Source organism: Panthera uncia (genome assembly GCF_023721935.1).
Source record: "Panthera uncia isolate 11264 chromosome E2 unlocalized genomic scaffold, Puncia_PCG_1.0 HiC_scaffold_19, whole genome shotgun sequence".
Taxonomy (NCBI): Eukaryota; Metazoa; Chordata; class Mammalia; order Carnivora; family Felidae; genus Panthera; species Panthera uncia.
Genome location: NW_026057588.1, coordinates 13894563 through 13907798, shown reverse-complemented (window position 1 = coordinate 13907798; position 13236 = coordinate 13894563). Strand labels below are relative to the sequence as shown.

At 54.9% G+C, this 13236-nt stretch overlaps 2 protein-coding genes across 2 annotated transcripts in view; one reads left to right on the top strand and one right to left on the bottom strand.

The window, feature by feature from the left end:
* Positions 1-1122, top strand: part of MRPS12 (mitochondrial ribosomal protein S12) — a 4739-nt gene extending 3617 nt beyond the window's left edge. Inside the window, exon 3 of the mRNA XM_049621349.1 lies at positions 436-1122. Within this exon, the coding sequence (XP_049477306.1) occupies positions 436-806 (371 nt within the window). The 3' untranslated portion in view covers positions 807-1122. The remainder of the gene's footprint in view (positions 1-435) is intronic.
* A 1321-nt stretch (positions 1123-2443) lies between these two features.
* On the bottom strand, positions 2444-7793 carry FBXO17 (F-box protein 17). The gene is made up of 5 exons (XM_049621338.1): positions 7433-7793; positions 6511-6622; positions 4710-4805; positions 3786-3921; positions 2444-2989 (listed from the first exon to the last, which is right to left on the bottom strand). The coding sequence occupies exons 1-5, from the start codon at positions 7776-7778 to the stop codon at positions 2846-2848; spliced, it is 834 nt and encodes a 277-aa protein (XP_049477295.1). The 5' UTR covers positions 7779-7793; the 3' UTR covers positions 2444-2845.
* Between the last annotated feature and the right edge of the window lie 5443 nt (positions 7794-13236).

The following is a 13236-nucleotide window of genomic DNA, read 5'->3' as shown; positions in this document are numbered from 1 at the left end:
AAGAGAGAGACAGAGCATGAACGGGGGAGGGTCAGAGAGAGAGGGAGACACAGAATCGGAAGCAGGCTCCAGGCTCCGAGCCATCAGCCCAGAGCCTGACGCGGGGCTCGAACTCACGGACCGCGAGATCGTGACCTGAGTCCAAGTCGGACGCTCAACCGACTGAGCCACCCAGGCGCCCCTGTTACTGTTTTTAAACAGCATTAAAGTCAGTATCTTCCTTGCGAATAAAATGAGTTAATTCACGTTAAACGTTTAAGATAGAACCTGACCTGTGGCGGTTGCTCAGTAAACGTTATTGCTAACATTAGCAACCACCTCTGGACGTAAACAAATCCATCCTTGTAAAGTGCTCGCAACAGGGCCTAGAAGTCTTACGCGTTGCCTTCATTGGGATGATAACCCCCCTGCGCCCTCCCGGTTGTGTGTCTCCAGGCCTAGCCCTGGTCCCGCAGCTCGGGGCCGCCCGCCCCATGGCCACCCTGAACCAGATGCACCGCCGGGGGCTTCCGAAGCGGCCGCCTGCCCCTCCGGGCCCCACGGAGGGCCGGCCGCAGCTGAAGGGCGTGGTTCTGCGCACGTTCATCCGGAAGCCCAAGAAACCCAACTCGGCCAATCGCAAATGCTGCCGCGTGCGGCTCAGCACCGGCCGAGAGGCCGTGTGCTTCATCCCCGGAGAGGGCCACAGCCTGCAGGAGCACCATGTCGTGCTCGTGAAGGGCGGCCGCACCCAGGACCTGCCCGGCGTGAAGCTCACCATCGTGCGCGGCAAGTACGACTGTGGCCACGTGCAGAAGAAGAAGTGACCGCCAGGGCCGCCGGCGGCCGGGGCTTCCCCCAGAACGAGAACCTTCCTCTCCGGGTGCCTGTGGAGTCCTTGGGAAGCTATCCCAGCCCTGGAAGCACCTGGTCCTTGATTCAAATCCTGGCCTCGCCTCTTCCATCTGGAACGCTGCTTGCCTGTGGGGGTTCTGGGTGTGAATTGGGAAGAGGCACCCCCTGGCCACACCCTTGCCTTCCCTGTAGAGCGGTGGCTCCGGGGGGCCTCTTCTGTTGGGATAAGGCCCTGGCTCTGTACTGCCATCTGCTGGGGAGGAATGGCAATAAAAAACGCCCCTACCCCCATGGTTGTGATGTGAACCCTCCTGCACGGTATTTACCCTCTGCGTGGTATTAGCCTGTGACATCCCCCGTGGGCCTCGATTTCCTCCGGAAAATAGCTCCACTCACATATCCCCCTTCTTGGTATAAATTCAATGCTCTAAGTGCATAACACATGCTCCCCTACTTTAAGCTGCTGGTAGGCAGCGCTGGGTCCACCCTGGTCCCTTCCCCGCAGGCCCAGGATCTGTGCAAAGAGAGCCCGGCCCTCGAGCTTCCCCATCTGTGGAAGGGGCATTGAAAGGATCGGTCGGGATGCGCTGCTGCCCACATGGGAGCTGCTCTCCTAGGTTATTTTCAGACTCAACACCCACCTGGATCCGAATCCTGCCTCTCCCTCCTTGTTCTGTGACTTCGCGCTGTTCCCACGCTGGGCCTCAGTTTCCTCCCTCAGGAAGTGGCACCGGGAGTGATACTGACCTCACCTGATCACGCGCTTGACCATGTTCGACTTTTGATTTGGGAGTCGTCCTTCTCACGGCTCTGTGCGAGTCCTGCCTTCCCTGCTTACTGCCCAGGTGACCTTGGGCAGGTCATGTAAGCTCTGAGCCTGTTTCCTCCTGGACTAAAGAACAGGGCCTGCATGGAGCTCAGCATACCTCCTGAAGTTCTCACGGCTGGAAATATCCCACAAGGCCTCTTAGGATCAGGGCTGGGGGCAGACGGGGCATTGACTACAGACAATGGTCCCCCATCACTTCACGTTTCGCACCAATTTTATGGAGCCAGTTTGTTGGCTGTGCCCAGCCGGGGAGATGGCAGGAGACACGAGGGGAGGCTGCCAGGAGCGCTTTCCCTTGTGGCACGCTGGCTCCAACGGTATGTTGCCCAGCAGGAGGGGAGCTGCGCCTGAGGTAGGAGGCGGGGTGGGGGACGTGGTTTGGGGATCCGCAGGGACTCAGGAATTCTGAAAGAAGTGGCCCCAGCCTGGTCCAAAGGGCAGGTGCCGATGGGTGGTGTCCACAGAGGTTGCCCAGGGCCCCACAGCTGAACCTCAGAGACTCCCAAGACTACAGAAAGGGTTCCTTTTGATGTCCCTGTTGGTCACCTCAAGGACAGACCACCCTGACTCCCAACTCCCTGCTAGCGATTGGCTTACCCCAGACGGTCAGCAGCTTTCCCTACGATTAGGAATCCTGGTTTGGCCTGTTTTTTGACCCCGGCTACCAACTGATGTCCACGTATCTAAGCAAATAATTTGCAAAGGAAACCTCTCTGATTACCCCCTGACTCCCCACCCTCTACCCCAGAAAGCTGTGAGCAGTCTAGTTGGATCTCTGGTTTCTTTTTGTTTCTTTCTTTTTTATTTATTTTGAGAGAGAGAGCATGAGCGAGGGGAGGGCAGAGAGACGGAGAGAGAATCCCAAGCAGGCTCTGCACTGTCCGCGCGGAACCCGACACGGGGCTCGATCTCACAAACCACGAGGTCACGTCTTGAGCTGAGATCAAGAGGCAGACACTCAACCTACTGAGCCACCCAGGCGCCCTAGATCCCTGGTTTCTTGCACAGCATGTGTGATTCCATGCTGAAGCAGCAGCAAGTGGGGTTCACTGGAGGTGTGCCAGGAATGGGCCACATGGGACCCTCACTGTCCACAGGCATCCGGCTCCCGACTGCAAAGCCGTCTTTGATGATGTCTGGCAGATGGCAGTACACTCTGGAAGGCTGGCTCAGGCTGGTCGGCTAGGACAGGCGGACCCTGACCCTCACACTGGAGTGGGTCACGAGGGCGCCGTAGTGCCCTACCCAGGAACGCGTGTCCCTCCCATACTGCTCGAAAGACACGTATCGGATGCCCTTGCCAAAGTTGGTGAAGACGTGAGACACCTGTATGGGGAAGGAGAGCGGGAGGTTGAGGAGCTGTGGGGCCCTGTCTTCCTCCACCTCAACAGGCACTCCCCAAGGATCAAATAGGTACCAGGCCCTGCTCTAGGTGCTGGGGCTACAGCAGCGAAGAACAACCTGGTGAACCTGACAGTCTAGTCGGGGACTCAGACCCTGAAGACAGCTGGGGGTAAGAGGCAGAGGGTAAAGTATGCAGGAGGGTGGGGTTGTAAAGTGAGTGAGCAAAGGCATCACTAAGGCAACACTAGGGCAGAAACCCGAAGGAGGGGAGAGAGCCATGCGGGGATTAGGACAGAGACAAAGAGTGTTTGGAACAGAAGAACAGTCAGTGCAAAGGCCCTGGGGTAGAAGTGTATCTGGAGCAAATGAGAGAACAGGAGATGGGTCAGCGAGGTAAGGGGCAGATCACGTGGGGCCTTGTGGGCCACGGAAGAACTTTGGCTTCTGGCGCTTCTTATCCTTTGCAAAACTTCTTTACGGAGATAATATTCACCTAACAAAATGCACCATTTAAACTGCACAATTTAGTGGCTTTTACCTATATTCACAATGTTATGTAACTATCACCACTATCTAATTCTGGAACATTTCCATCAGCCCAGAAAGAAGCCTCATATCCGTTAGCTGTCACTTCCAATCCCTCCCTTCCCCTAGCCTTGGCGATCGCTAGTCTGTCTGCTTTCTCTCTGTAGGGATTTGCTTATTCTGGACATTTCATATAACTGCACTCCTACAGGATGTGGCCTCTTGTGCCTGGCACAAGGCAGTCTGGACCCACCTGTCGGCAGCCTCTCTCAGTCCACTGAAGGACCGGGTTGGGGGAGGCCGAGAACTTGACCACTTCGTGTTCGTACACGTCCAGGAGGCGGACCCGGAGCCGGTAGATGCAGCCACAGTTCTCGCGGGCACCCCACCTGCCAGGTCGTGGTGAGCCTTGATGTCCCCGCCACCCACCCGGTCTCTGGGGCGGGGAGAGGGAGGCTGAGGACTAAGCCTCCCTGCACCTGGGTGAGGGTCGCACACACCCACCCTTCACATGGAGAGATCAAGTCCTGGGAATTTGCGGGGAAGAGCCTGGGTGCCCCTGGGGTGGATTCTAGAGGCTTTGTGGTGTGTGTGTGTGTGTGTGTGTGTGTGTGTGTGTGTCTGGGTGTGTCTGGGAGGAACCACCGCCCCCAGGGGAGGAGAAGCCTGGGTATTTCTGGGGAGGAGCCAGAGCCCCAGGGAAGAAGCCAGACTTTGATGGAGGAGTGAGAGCTTGAAGGAAGAGCCTGAGTGCTCTGGAACCAGTGCCTCCATCCCAACTCTGCCCCCCTGAGTCTCAGTTCTCAGGGCACAGTGCTCCAAACCTTCCTGGGGCCTTGGGTGTCCACAAACCCTTAGGGTCCATACTGAGTGTGGGCGATGAGGGAGGAGTGGGCGAGATGGGGCACCAGCCAATAGCCCTCATGTCAACAACCCTGAGGCCTGCTGATGGGGGACAGGGAAGAGTGCAGAGTGGGGGCTCTGGGCTCATCAAAACCCTGCCCCTCCCTGCCCCTGCAACTGTGAGAGCACCACTTCCTTCCACCCCCCAGCCTCACTACAGGAGCACAGTAGCAGTGGCCAGCCCGGGGCGTTGATGGGGGCCCAGGTGAACCCCTTCTGCGCGACTGCTGCCACCACGGGTGACGCTTGGGGCAGGTTGCCATTCTTTCCTCACCAGTCGGCCACACAGATCTCAATCTGGGCGCTGTCCAGCAGCTCCTGCCACACCCCCTCCATCACCAAGTCCACAAGCTGCCTCTTGAAGCACCATCTGGAAAGAGGAGATGGTGTAGGGATGAGGCAGAAAGTCACAGCCCAGAAATCACCTCCTCCAAGAAGCCTCCCTTGGGGTTTGCTCTACTAGACAAGATATATGATGGGCTGGGCAATCCCATTGGCCTCTCACATCCCCTCCACCATTCTTCACCAGGCTCTAGGCTCCGGATACAGGCTGACCTGTATGTCCCTAACATTTGTGGGGACTGCGACAGGAGTACAAATGGATGCTCAACATTGAGCAGGCAATCCTGGAGTCTCCTAAAGTGTGGAGGCCCAAGTCTGAGGGTGTACTGCCTGTGTGGACTGGTCTCCCTTACTCTCCCCTTCCTGTTGGGTCCCAGATGGGTCCCACCTCCCAGATGGGAAGCTCTAGCAGGAGGGAAGGGAGAGAGGAGAGTAAAATCAGGTTATGTGGCCTCCTGGCTCCCTCCCAATGGATCACCATGGGACTGCTATGTCTCTTCATGAAAGGATACAGCTCCAGGGGACCCTCTCCTCACAGCCTTCTCTGTCTCAGGTTTAGGAGCTGCGTCCTCCCCTTACCTTTGTCAGGCCCAGGGCTGGTAATGCCCCTTCCCCTCACTGTTACTAGCCTAAGGTTCACGCAGTCTCCCCTGTGGTCTGCCTACCCCTTTGTAAACAGTCCCCCCCCCCAATTTGAACATGCCGTCATAATAGAAATAGCGTAGTGGAAGAGAACAGAGTGCTCGGGGACAGACCTAGGTATATTTGGCAACTTCGTTAGCGATAGAAGCGGCACGCCGTATTCAGAGGTGGATTAAAGATCTAAATGTGAAAGATAAAACTATGAGGCTACTAGAAGAGACTATGAGAGAATACTGTTGGGTAGGGACTGTTTTTTTTTTACACAAAATTTCAAAAACACATTCCAAAGCAAAAAAGCGATGCATTTGATGCGTGAAAATAACAACCAAGAACACCAGGGACACAGCTGATACACATAGTAGATGGCCAGGACGGACAAGGGGCTAAAATATACGAGGAATTCTCGTATAACAGGAATAAGACATCAACCCTAATAGAAAAGATGAATGGGCAATTTCCAAAAGAGGGATTCCAAAAGGCTAACAAGCACTTGGAGAGATGCTTAATTATTAGTAAATCAAAACATGCAAATTAAAACGTCAATGAGACCTCACTTCATGCCCAATATACTGGCAACTACTAGCGAGCTGGATGGTGCCACATGAGAATGGTTGAATATGCGGGGAGGGAACAAGGAAAATGGGTAAGAGGTAGGAGAAGAGAGAGAATCAACCAGTCAACTGCTCTGATGTCTTCATAGAACTTATCACCATCCGAAGCTCTGGAGCCAGACCACCTGGGCCCAGATCTCAGCTCCGCCATTTACTAGATGTTGGCAACGTTTTGTGCCTGTTATAAAGTGGAGATAATCATACTATCTGTGTCACAGGGCTGTTGCCAGGATTCAAAGAGTTATATGCAAATGTTTGTCGTTTTGTTGTCATTATTATTTCACTGTTTTATGTGTTTAATGTCTCCCCCACCGCATTTCTGAATTTTCCTGGTATCTCTCTGGCATATAAAACAGGGCCTGGTACTGGCAGGCCCTCAACAAATATTTGACTGAGTAAATCAATGAGGGAAAGAGAGGATGTAGGTAGGGTCCCCTTCCCAACTCAGGGCCCTTGCCCCAGGGATCAGGGGCCACTCACTGGAAAGAAGTCACGAAGCAGGTCTGGGAAGGAGCCCCCGGCACCAGTGTTAGGTTCTTTTCCACGGCCCAGCCATTCCCGCCGTGCTCCACCTCCCAGCCTCTGAAGCCCTCTGTGGGATACAACAACCTTGAAGACGAGGAATTCACCTGCCGCTCGCCCAGCCGACCGCCCGCCACACCTCAGCTTGCCCCGCCCATCGACTCCTCCCTCCTGCGCTCCGCCCCCGGTTTCTTCCACTCTGGCCCCGCCTCCCAGACGCGGGCATTCCTGTTCCCACCCTACCACCGCGTCATTCAGCCCTGTCCTTCCACTCAACTCGTCCTCAGCCCCACTCGGCCCCGCCTCCAGTTCTGTCTCCCTTCATCTACTTCATTTACCCACTTGGGCTTCTCCCTGACTGCGGGCTCTTGCCATCAAGGTCCCATCCCCTCTTACAGCAGCCTCCTGGCTCCCCCTACCTTGGGCCCGCCCACTCGCTCCGCTCCCCCTCCCCACAGGCTCTCAATGCGGCTTCATATTTCCATGCAAGCTCCGCCCCCGCCAGCCACCCAATTGGCTTTCCCCGAGTCCTCCCCGGCTCCTCCCCCCTTAACCCCGCCCACTGTGTCTACAGTCCAAGCACGTGTCATTCCTGCCAGGGCCCGACTCTTGGCTCATCCAGCTTTCTCGCCCATCCAGTTCGTCTCCCTTCACTGTCCACAGCACTTGCCCCCTCCCCCCCGCCCCGGTCCATCTCTTTCCCTCGCCCCCGGCCAGTTTCCCAGTCTCCTCTTCCCTCGGCCACGCCCCCTGGCTGCCTGCCCGGCCCCGCCCTGCCTTATTATCCTGACCACGCCCACTAATACTCGCCCGGCCCCTCCACCCCACACAACACTCCGGTCTCCCCGGCCCCGCCCCTGGCTCCGCCCCCGGCACGCACGCTCTCCGCAGGAGTTGAAGATAAGGTTGCGGCCGAGGGGTGCGCGCAGGCAGTAACGCGCCAGGGCGCAGAGCGGGAACTCCTCGTCCTCGTTGTTGGGCGGGCAACGCTGGGCCACGGCGTAGAGTGCGCGGCCCTCGGCGCTGCGGTCGCGGGCTAGCTGCAGCAGCCACACGGTGGGCCCGTCCACCACGTCGCGCCAGGCGCGGCACACTGCGCGGCAGCGCGTCACTAATGCGCGCGGCGGCACGTGGCTCAGCACCTGCACGAGCAGCTCCGGGGGCAGCGCGTCCAAGGCTATGGGCTGGTCCGCGGGCAGCCGCCGCCGCGAAGGCCGGGCGCCCATCTCAGGCCGCCGGAATCCTGCGGGTTGAGAGGGGTCAGCAGGTCAGGGCAGTTTGGCCTCCCTTCATCTCTCCCAGGACGCAAGGTCCCTGCAGCTTGACCATGACCCCACCAGCTCCGGTGGAGGACCAGGGGACTGCTAGGGCCGTGAAAACCGGGTACCTATTTCCTGACCGTTCATTGGCTCTGGGGCGATCGGTTTCCCACCTTTCCCCCTCGAGCAAAATACCCCTGGTCTGACCATGACCCCCACTACTGCTCACCACGGCTTCCATGTCTGGCCGGTTCACTTGAGTCAGGCTGTATGACCACGAACACACAGAAAAACCCACCGAGGAGGAAACCATCTCCACCCCCATCGCCCAGCCGGCTCCCAACTCCTCGGGCCTTTGGAACTTCTGAACTGTCTTCAGCAAAACCCATTTCCTCGCTCTCTTCGCTGAACGTTCTTGTCATCTTGCTCTCACCAAAACCCAGCTCTCCTGTGGCCCTTCCAAATGGGTGAATCTTGCTCCTCGGTGCTACTTCCAGACCATTCTTCCATCCTCCCCTGAAACTCCCCAGCTATGATTCTGGTGTCATCAGAATAGGCGGTTCATTAGGCCGCCTTGTGCATCATCTGCTGACCCAGATCACTACTCACTTCATGACTTCAGCTTCAGGCTCACTGCCACTCACGCTGCTCTTCTCAACATCCCTAGGTCATTTCCACATCCAGGTACATGGTCCTTCCTTGGGCCACCGGCATCTCTGTTCTCTGACCTGCTCTCTTCTCAGTCCCTCCCTTCTATGGTCACACCTAGACCTTGTCTCAATAACCACAGATTCTTCTCAAGACCTCAATCTCCTTGCCAACCATCACCCTTTCTCTCTCCAGCTCTTTCCTTCCAGTGCCCTAGACCCCCACAATCCTTCCAGCCCACTGTGATTCCCCCATCCTTTGTGTCTACCTCCTTTTCACTGCCCCTCACCACCCCCCCCCAAGTCCTCGTGTCTTCCTTATCCAGTTTAAACTGCTTAGATACTCATTAAAAACATTCTTTGCATACATCCTGGCCTCTGGCTTCCTCCCACACGTGACCTTGGTTCAATCAGCCCCCTGCCTACCCACTTTAAGGTCGCCAAAGAACACACAACTCCACTGGCTGGTCTCACTTCAAGGTTGTGAACTTGACCCACACGGCCCGCCCAGCCCGGCAAGCAGAGACCATTTCTCTTATCCACAGGCTCCTCCTCTCTATACATAACTATTTCGCACCTTCTCCCCCAGCGCTAGCCTAGCTTATCACACCCTGCCTTCCACCTCTTCACTTTCCCCTTGCTTTCTTATTTTGCAGAAAAAAATACAAGCAATGAGAAGTGAACTTTCACAGGTACCCATCACCCAATCTACCAGCTACCTGCCCCGTGGCCTCTGTGCTTTCCCCTCTGATTGCCCTGCAAACGTCAGCCCCCGCCCCCAGCCCCCGGCTCAGCCTGCTCCCACCCCTCCCGCTCACTCCAGGCCTCAGTCTCAAGTTCTCCTCACTCTCTGCCACGCCTTGGATTCCCCCTTCGCACTGGATCATTCTCAGCAGTCCACACACAGTCATCCCTCTCGTCTGAAAACAAACCCTCTCTTCACTTCACCTCCCCTTTCAGCTCTGGCCCCATTTCTTTGCTCCTCTCTCTCTCTCTCTTTTTTTAAATTTAATTTTTAAATGTTTTTCTTTAAAATGTTTTTTTAACATTTATTTTTGAGAGACGGAGAGAAAGACAGAGCATGAGCAGGGGAGGGGCAGAGAGAGAAGGAGACACAGAATCTGAAGCAGGCTCCATGCTCCGAGCCATCTGCACAGAGCCCGACATGGGCCTCGAACCCACGGACCGTGAGATCATGACCTGAGCTGAAGTAGGATGCTTAACCGACTGAATCACCCAGGCACCCCTCTTTGCGGTAAAACTTCTCAAAAAAGCTGTCTCCAGTTTCTGCCTCCATATTTTCTACTTCTGTTCTCTCTTAAATCTTGTCTCATCAGGCTTCGCCCCCCTGACATGCCAAGGTCACCAGTGACCCCCTCGGTGCTAAATCAAAGTCAGAGTTCAGTCCTCACCTTGCTGGACCTGTTGAGCAGCACTTGCCACCAAGGGTTATTCCCTCTTCACTTGGCTCCAAGCCCCACAACCTCTGGACCCCTCCGAGTTTGCCTGGTGGCTCCTGCTGAGTCTCCTTGACTGTCCATCCTCCCTCTGATCTGGCAACGTCAGGGACTGGTATCTGAACCTCCTGTATTCCCCATCACCACTCACTCCCTTGGGGATCTTGTCCATTCGTACACTTCCCACCTGGCTCATCACTGTCTCCCTGCTTCTTTCCCCAGGTGTCTGTTCCTCACTAGTAGCCAGGTCGGGGTGAGCACCTGAGTCAGGTCCTGTCCCTGTCCTGCTCAGAGCCTGCCCCCCCCCCCCCGACTCGGGCTCCACCTCACTCAGAATAAAGGCAGAGTCCTCACTATGGCCCACAAGCTCCCACACAGTCTGCCCCCGTCACCTCCTTGCCCTCATCTCCCCCTTACCCCCTCTGCCCAGCGACACCAGCCCCCACATCCCAGGCCCTTCGCATGGGCTGTTCCTGCCACCCGGATCCAGAGGATTTCTAGGCTCACCTCCAGACTTCAAGTCTTTGCTCAAATGTCAACTTCTCCATGAGACCATCCTTGGCCGCCTTGTTTACAATTTCAGGGCCTCCCGACCACCACCTACTCCCCCTTCCTTTGTCCTTATTTTATACCTCTCTAAAGCTCTTATCACCTCTTAACACACCACACACACAAGTATATATAATCTACTTTACTTTCTTTATTGCCTGTCTCCCGAACTGCATTATAATCACCATGAGGAAGAGTTATTGTTTCTTTTGTATATTACACACCACACCGTCCACACCAGTGCCTGACACATAGTAAGTGTCCAATGAACAGATGTTCACGGAATGAACAAATGAATCATCACATCAGAAACCCACTCCACAGATGAGGAAACTGAGGCATGGCAAGGTGAAATACCTTTATTTAGCAAGAACTCAGTGATGGAGCTCAAGACCTAGTGAGAAACTCATTGGATTTTCTCCATCGGGGCAGAACTGCCTAGCGATGAACACCTTGTGGCTGGATCCTGGCCAGCCTGGGTTCAAGTTCTGGCTCTGCCGCTAGGTGGTTATGTGACCAAGGTCACATCACTCAACCTCTTAGTGCCGTTTCCTTCTCTGAGCACGAGGATGTTAACAGTACCTACTGCACGGGATTGTTGTAAAGACGAAACGGGTTCATGTTTGTAAAGCACTTAAGAAAAACTGCTGGTGTCTCAGAAACGAGTGACATTAAATTAATATTGAACGCCAAATTATGTTAGTTGCTATTATTATTACCCATCATAAAAGAATGACGAATAGCCATTTAGCTATGGTTTTTTCATCTGGTGACATTTATTGGGCCTGTATTAAGCGACTGTGCTGCGCATTTAAACTGGGTCATCTCACTGAATCCCATCATCTTGCGTAATGGGCAAACCGATCACAGGAGGTTGCCCCGGGTTAACAGGCTCCAACGATCTAATGCTTGTTATGTTGTTATGTTGTCTAACGTCGGGAGGTGCTCAACTCGTGACAGCTGTTATTATTTTTAAATAAGTTGATTAAGGTTTTGCTAAGAAGCCTGCCACGGGCTAGTGATCCACCCACATGGGTCCTGATACCCCCCTTCACCCTGATTCGGTGATTGGTTATAAGATAGGCTTCAAGAGACAGGGTGTGCTTTTCCCCAAGCGGTTCTTAGTTGCATTAATAATTAGCAACAATTTAATACCAAGCTTACCAATTTGCCTGTCATGGACGTGAAACTCATCAGAGTGTGGTTTCCTGGCTTGGCTCTCCTTAAGAATGTGCTGATCAAAAAAAAAAAAAAAAAAAAAAAAAAGAACGTGCTGGACACTGGCGAACAAGGGACCTCTGGAGCTGGGGTGGCCTCCTCACAAGATGAGTGCAGGCAGACTTTGCCAAGGAGCAAGGACCTTCAAGTGATGTACCTTAGGAGCCCTGAGTATACAAAATGCTTGTCTGGGGCGGGGGTGGGGGGCGCCTGGATGGCTCAGTCGGATAAGCGTCGGACTTCAGCTCAGGTCATGATCTCAGTTTGTGGGTTCGAGCCCTGTGCCGGACTCTGTGCTGACATCTCAGAGCCTGGAACCTGCTTTGGATTCTGTGACTCCCTCGCTCTCCGCCCCTCCCCCATGTGTGTGTGTGTGTGTGTGTGTGTGTACGTGGGCACTCTCTCAAAACTAAATAAATAAACATTTAAAAACAAAACAAATTGCTTAAAGGGCCATAAGGAGCCTTATGGCCATAATGTCCACACGGCTGAATGCCAACTACTGGCTGAGCCAGTATGGGACATGTAAGGCACAACAATGCCCTGCTGTCAGAGTGTTTGGGGCTGCGTATGTTGGGGGGGGAGGGGTGTGGTTATTTTACTGGCCGGCACAGCGACCAGGGGATGCTACTGGGAGGCAGTTTCCAGGACCCGTGACGCTCCGCAGACCACGATGGCTATAGTAACATATCCTACGTCACATACTTTTCTGGGACTCGACTGCCCTCCATTAAGAGTCCACACCCCTCCCCTTGACACGGGCAGACCTCTGTGACTGCTTCAACTTTCAGAGCACCACAGATGTGACATCGCTAAGGGATTTCCAAGGCGGGGGCGTAAAAGATACAGGTCACTGCCTGGATCTCTTGGGACAGGTGCCTTGGGAGCCCTGACTCCAGTGGGTGTGCGGGCTACATGGTTAACAAGGAGGAGACAAAGAGTCTGGGTCCATAGCATTTACTGACGTCTGGGTAAATGCACCTGCCGCCGCTCATCGCAAGCTACCAACATGAAGTCCCCGAACTGTGGGGCTGGAGAGCTGCCCACAGTCTTGCTCTCACAAGCCGGCTCTAGAACACCCCTGCCCGAGTCATTGCTTAAGTCTGGCTGCCCTGAAGTCATCGCACTGGAGAGACCCCGTGAATTCAGGCGGAGAAAAGTCTGGGGAGCCCCAGCTGTTTGAGTCACGTCCCGGGGGCTAGACACAGGGGCGAATAAGCCTTCAGGTGACCCAACCCCAGTCACTGTCAGACAGCACTGCGTGTGAGCCTCTAAGAACAGCTTAGCTGAGCCCAGCCAACCCCCAGAGCCGTGAAATAAAGGTTATTGTTTTAGGTCACTATGTTTTCAGTAGTCTGTTATGCAGCACTAACTAAATGGGACAAGGCTCAGTGACCTGCACTGTGTGGGATGGGTACCTTCCACAAAGAACTGTCCTGCCCCAAAAGCCAAAAAGAGCCCCCGCCCGGTAAGAAACAGCGGGCACCCTGAGTGCAGACACAGACCTATCTGGGTTCCAATCCCGACTACCCACTTCCTTGCCTATGAAACGTA

Coding starts and splice junctions, on each gene's coding strand:
- FBXO17 (XM_049621338.1), bottom strand. CDS start 7,778: ATGGGCGCCCGGCCTTCGCGGCGGCGGCTGCCCGCGGACCAGCCCATA. Junction 6,623..7,432: donor CTTCAACTCCTGCGGAGAGC/GTGCGTGCCGGG, acceptor TGTATCCCACAG/AGGGCTTCAGAGGCTGGGAG. Junction 3,922..4,709: donor GAGATCTGTGTGGCCGACTG/GTGAGGAAAGAA, acceptor ACGACCTGGCAG/GTGGGGTGCCCGCGAGAACT.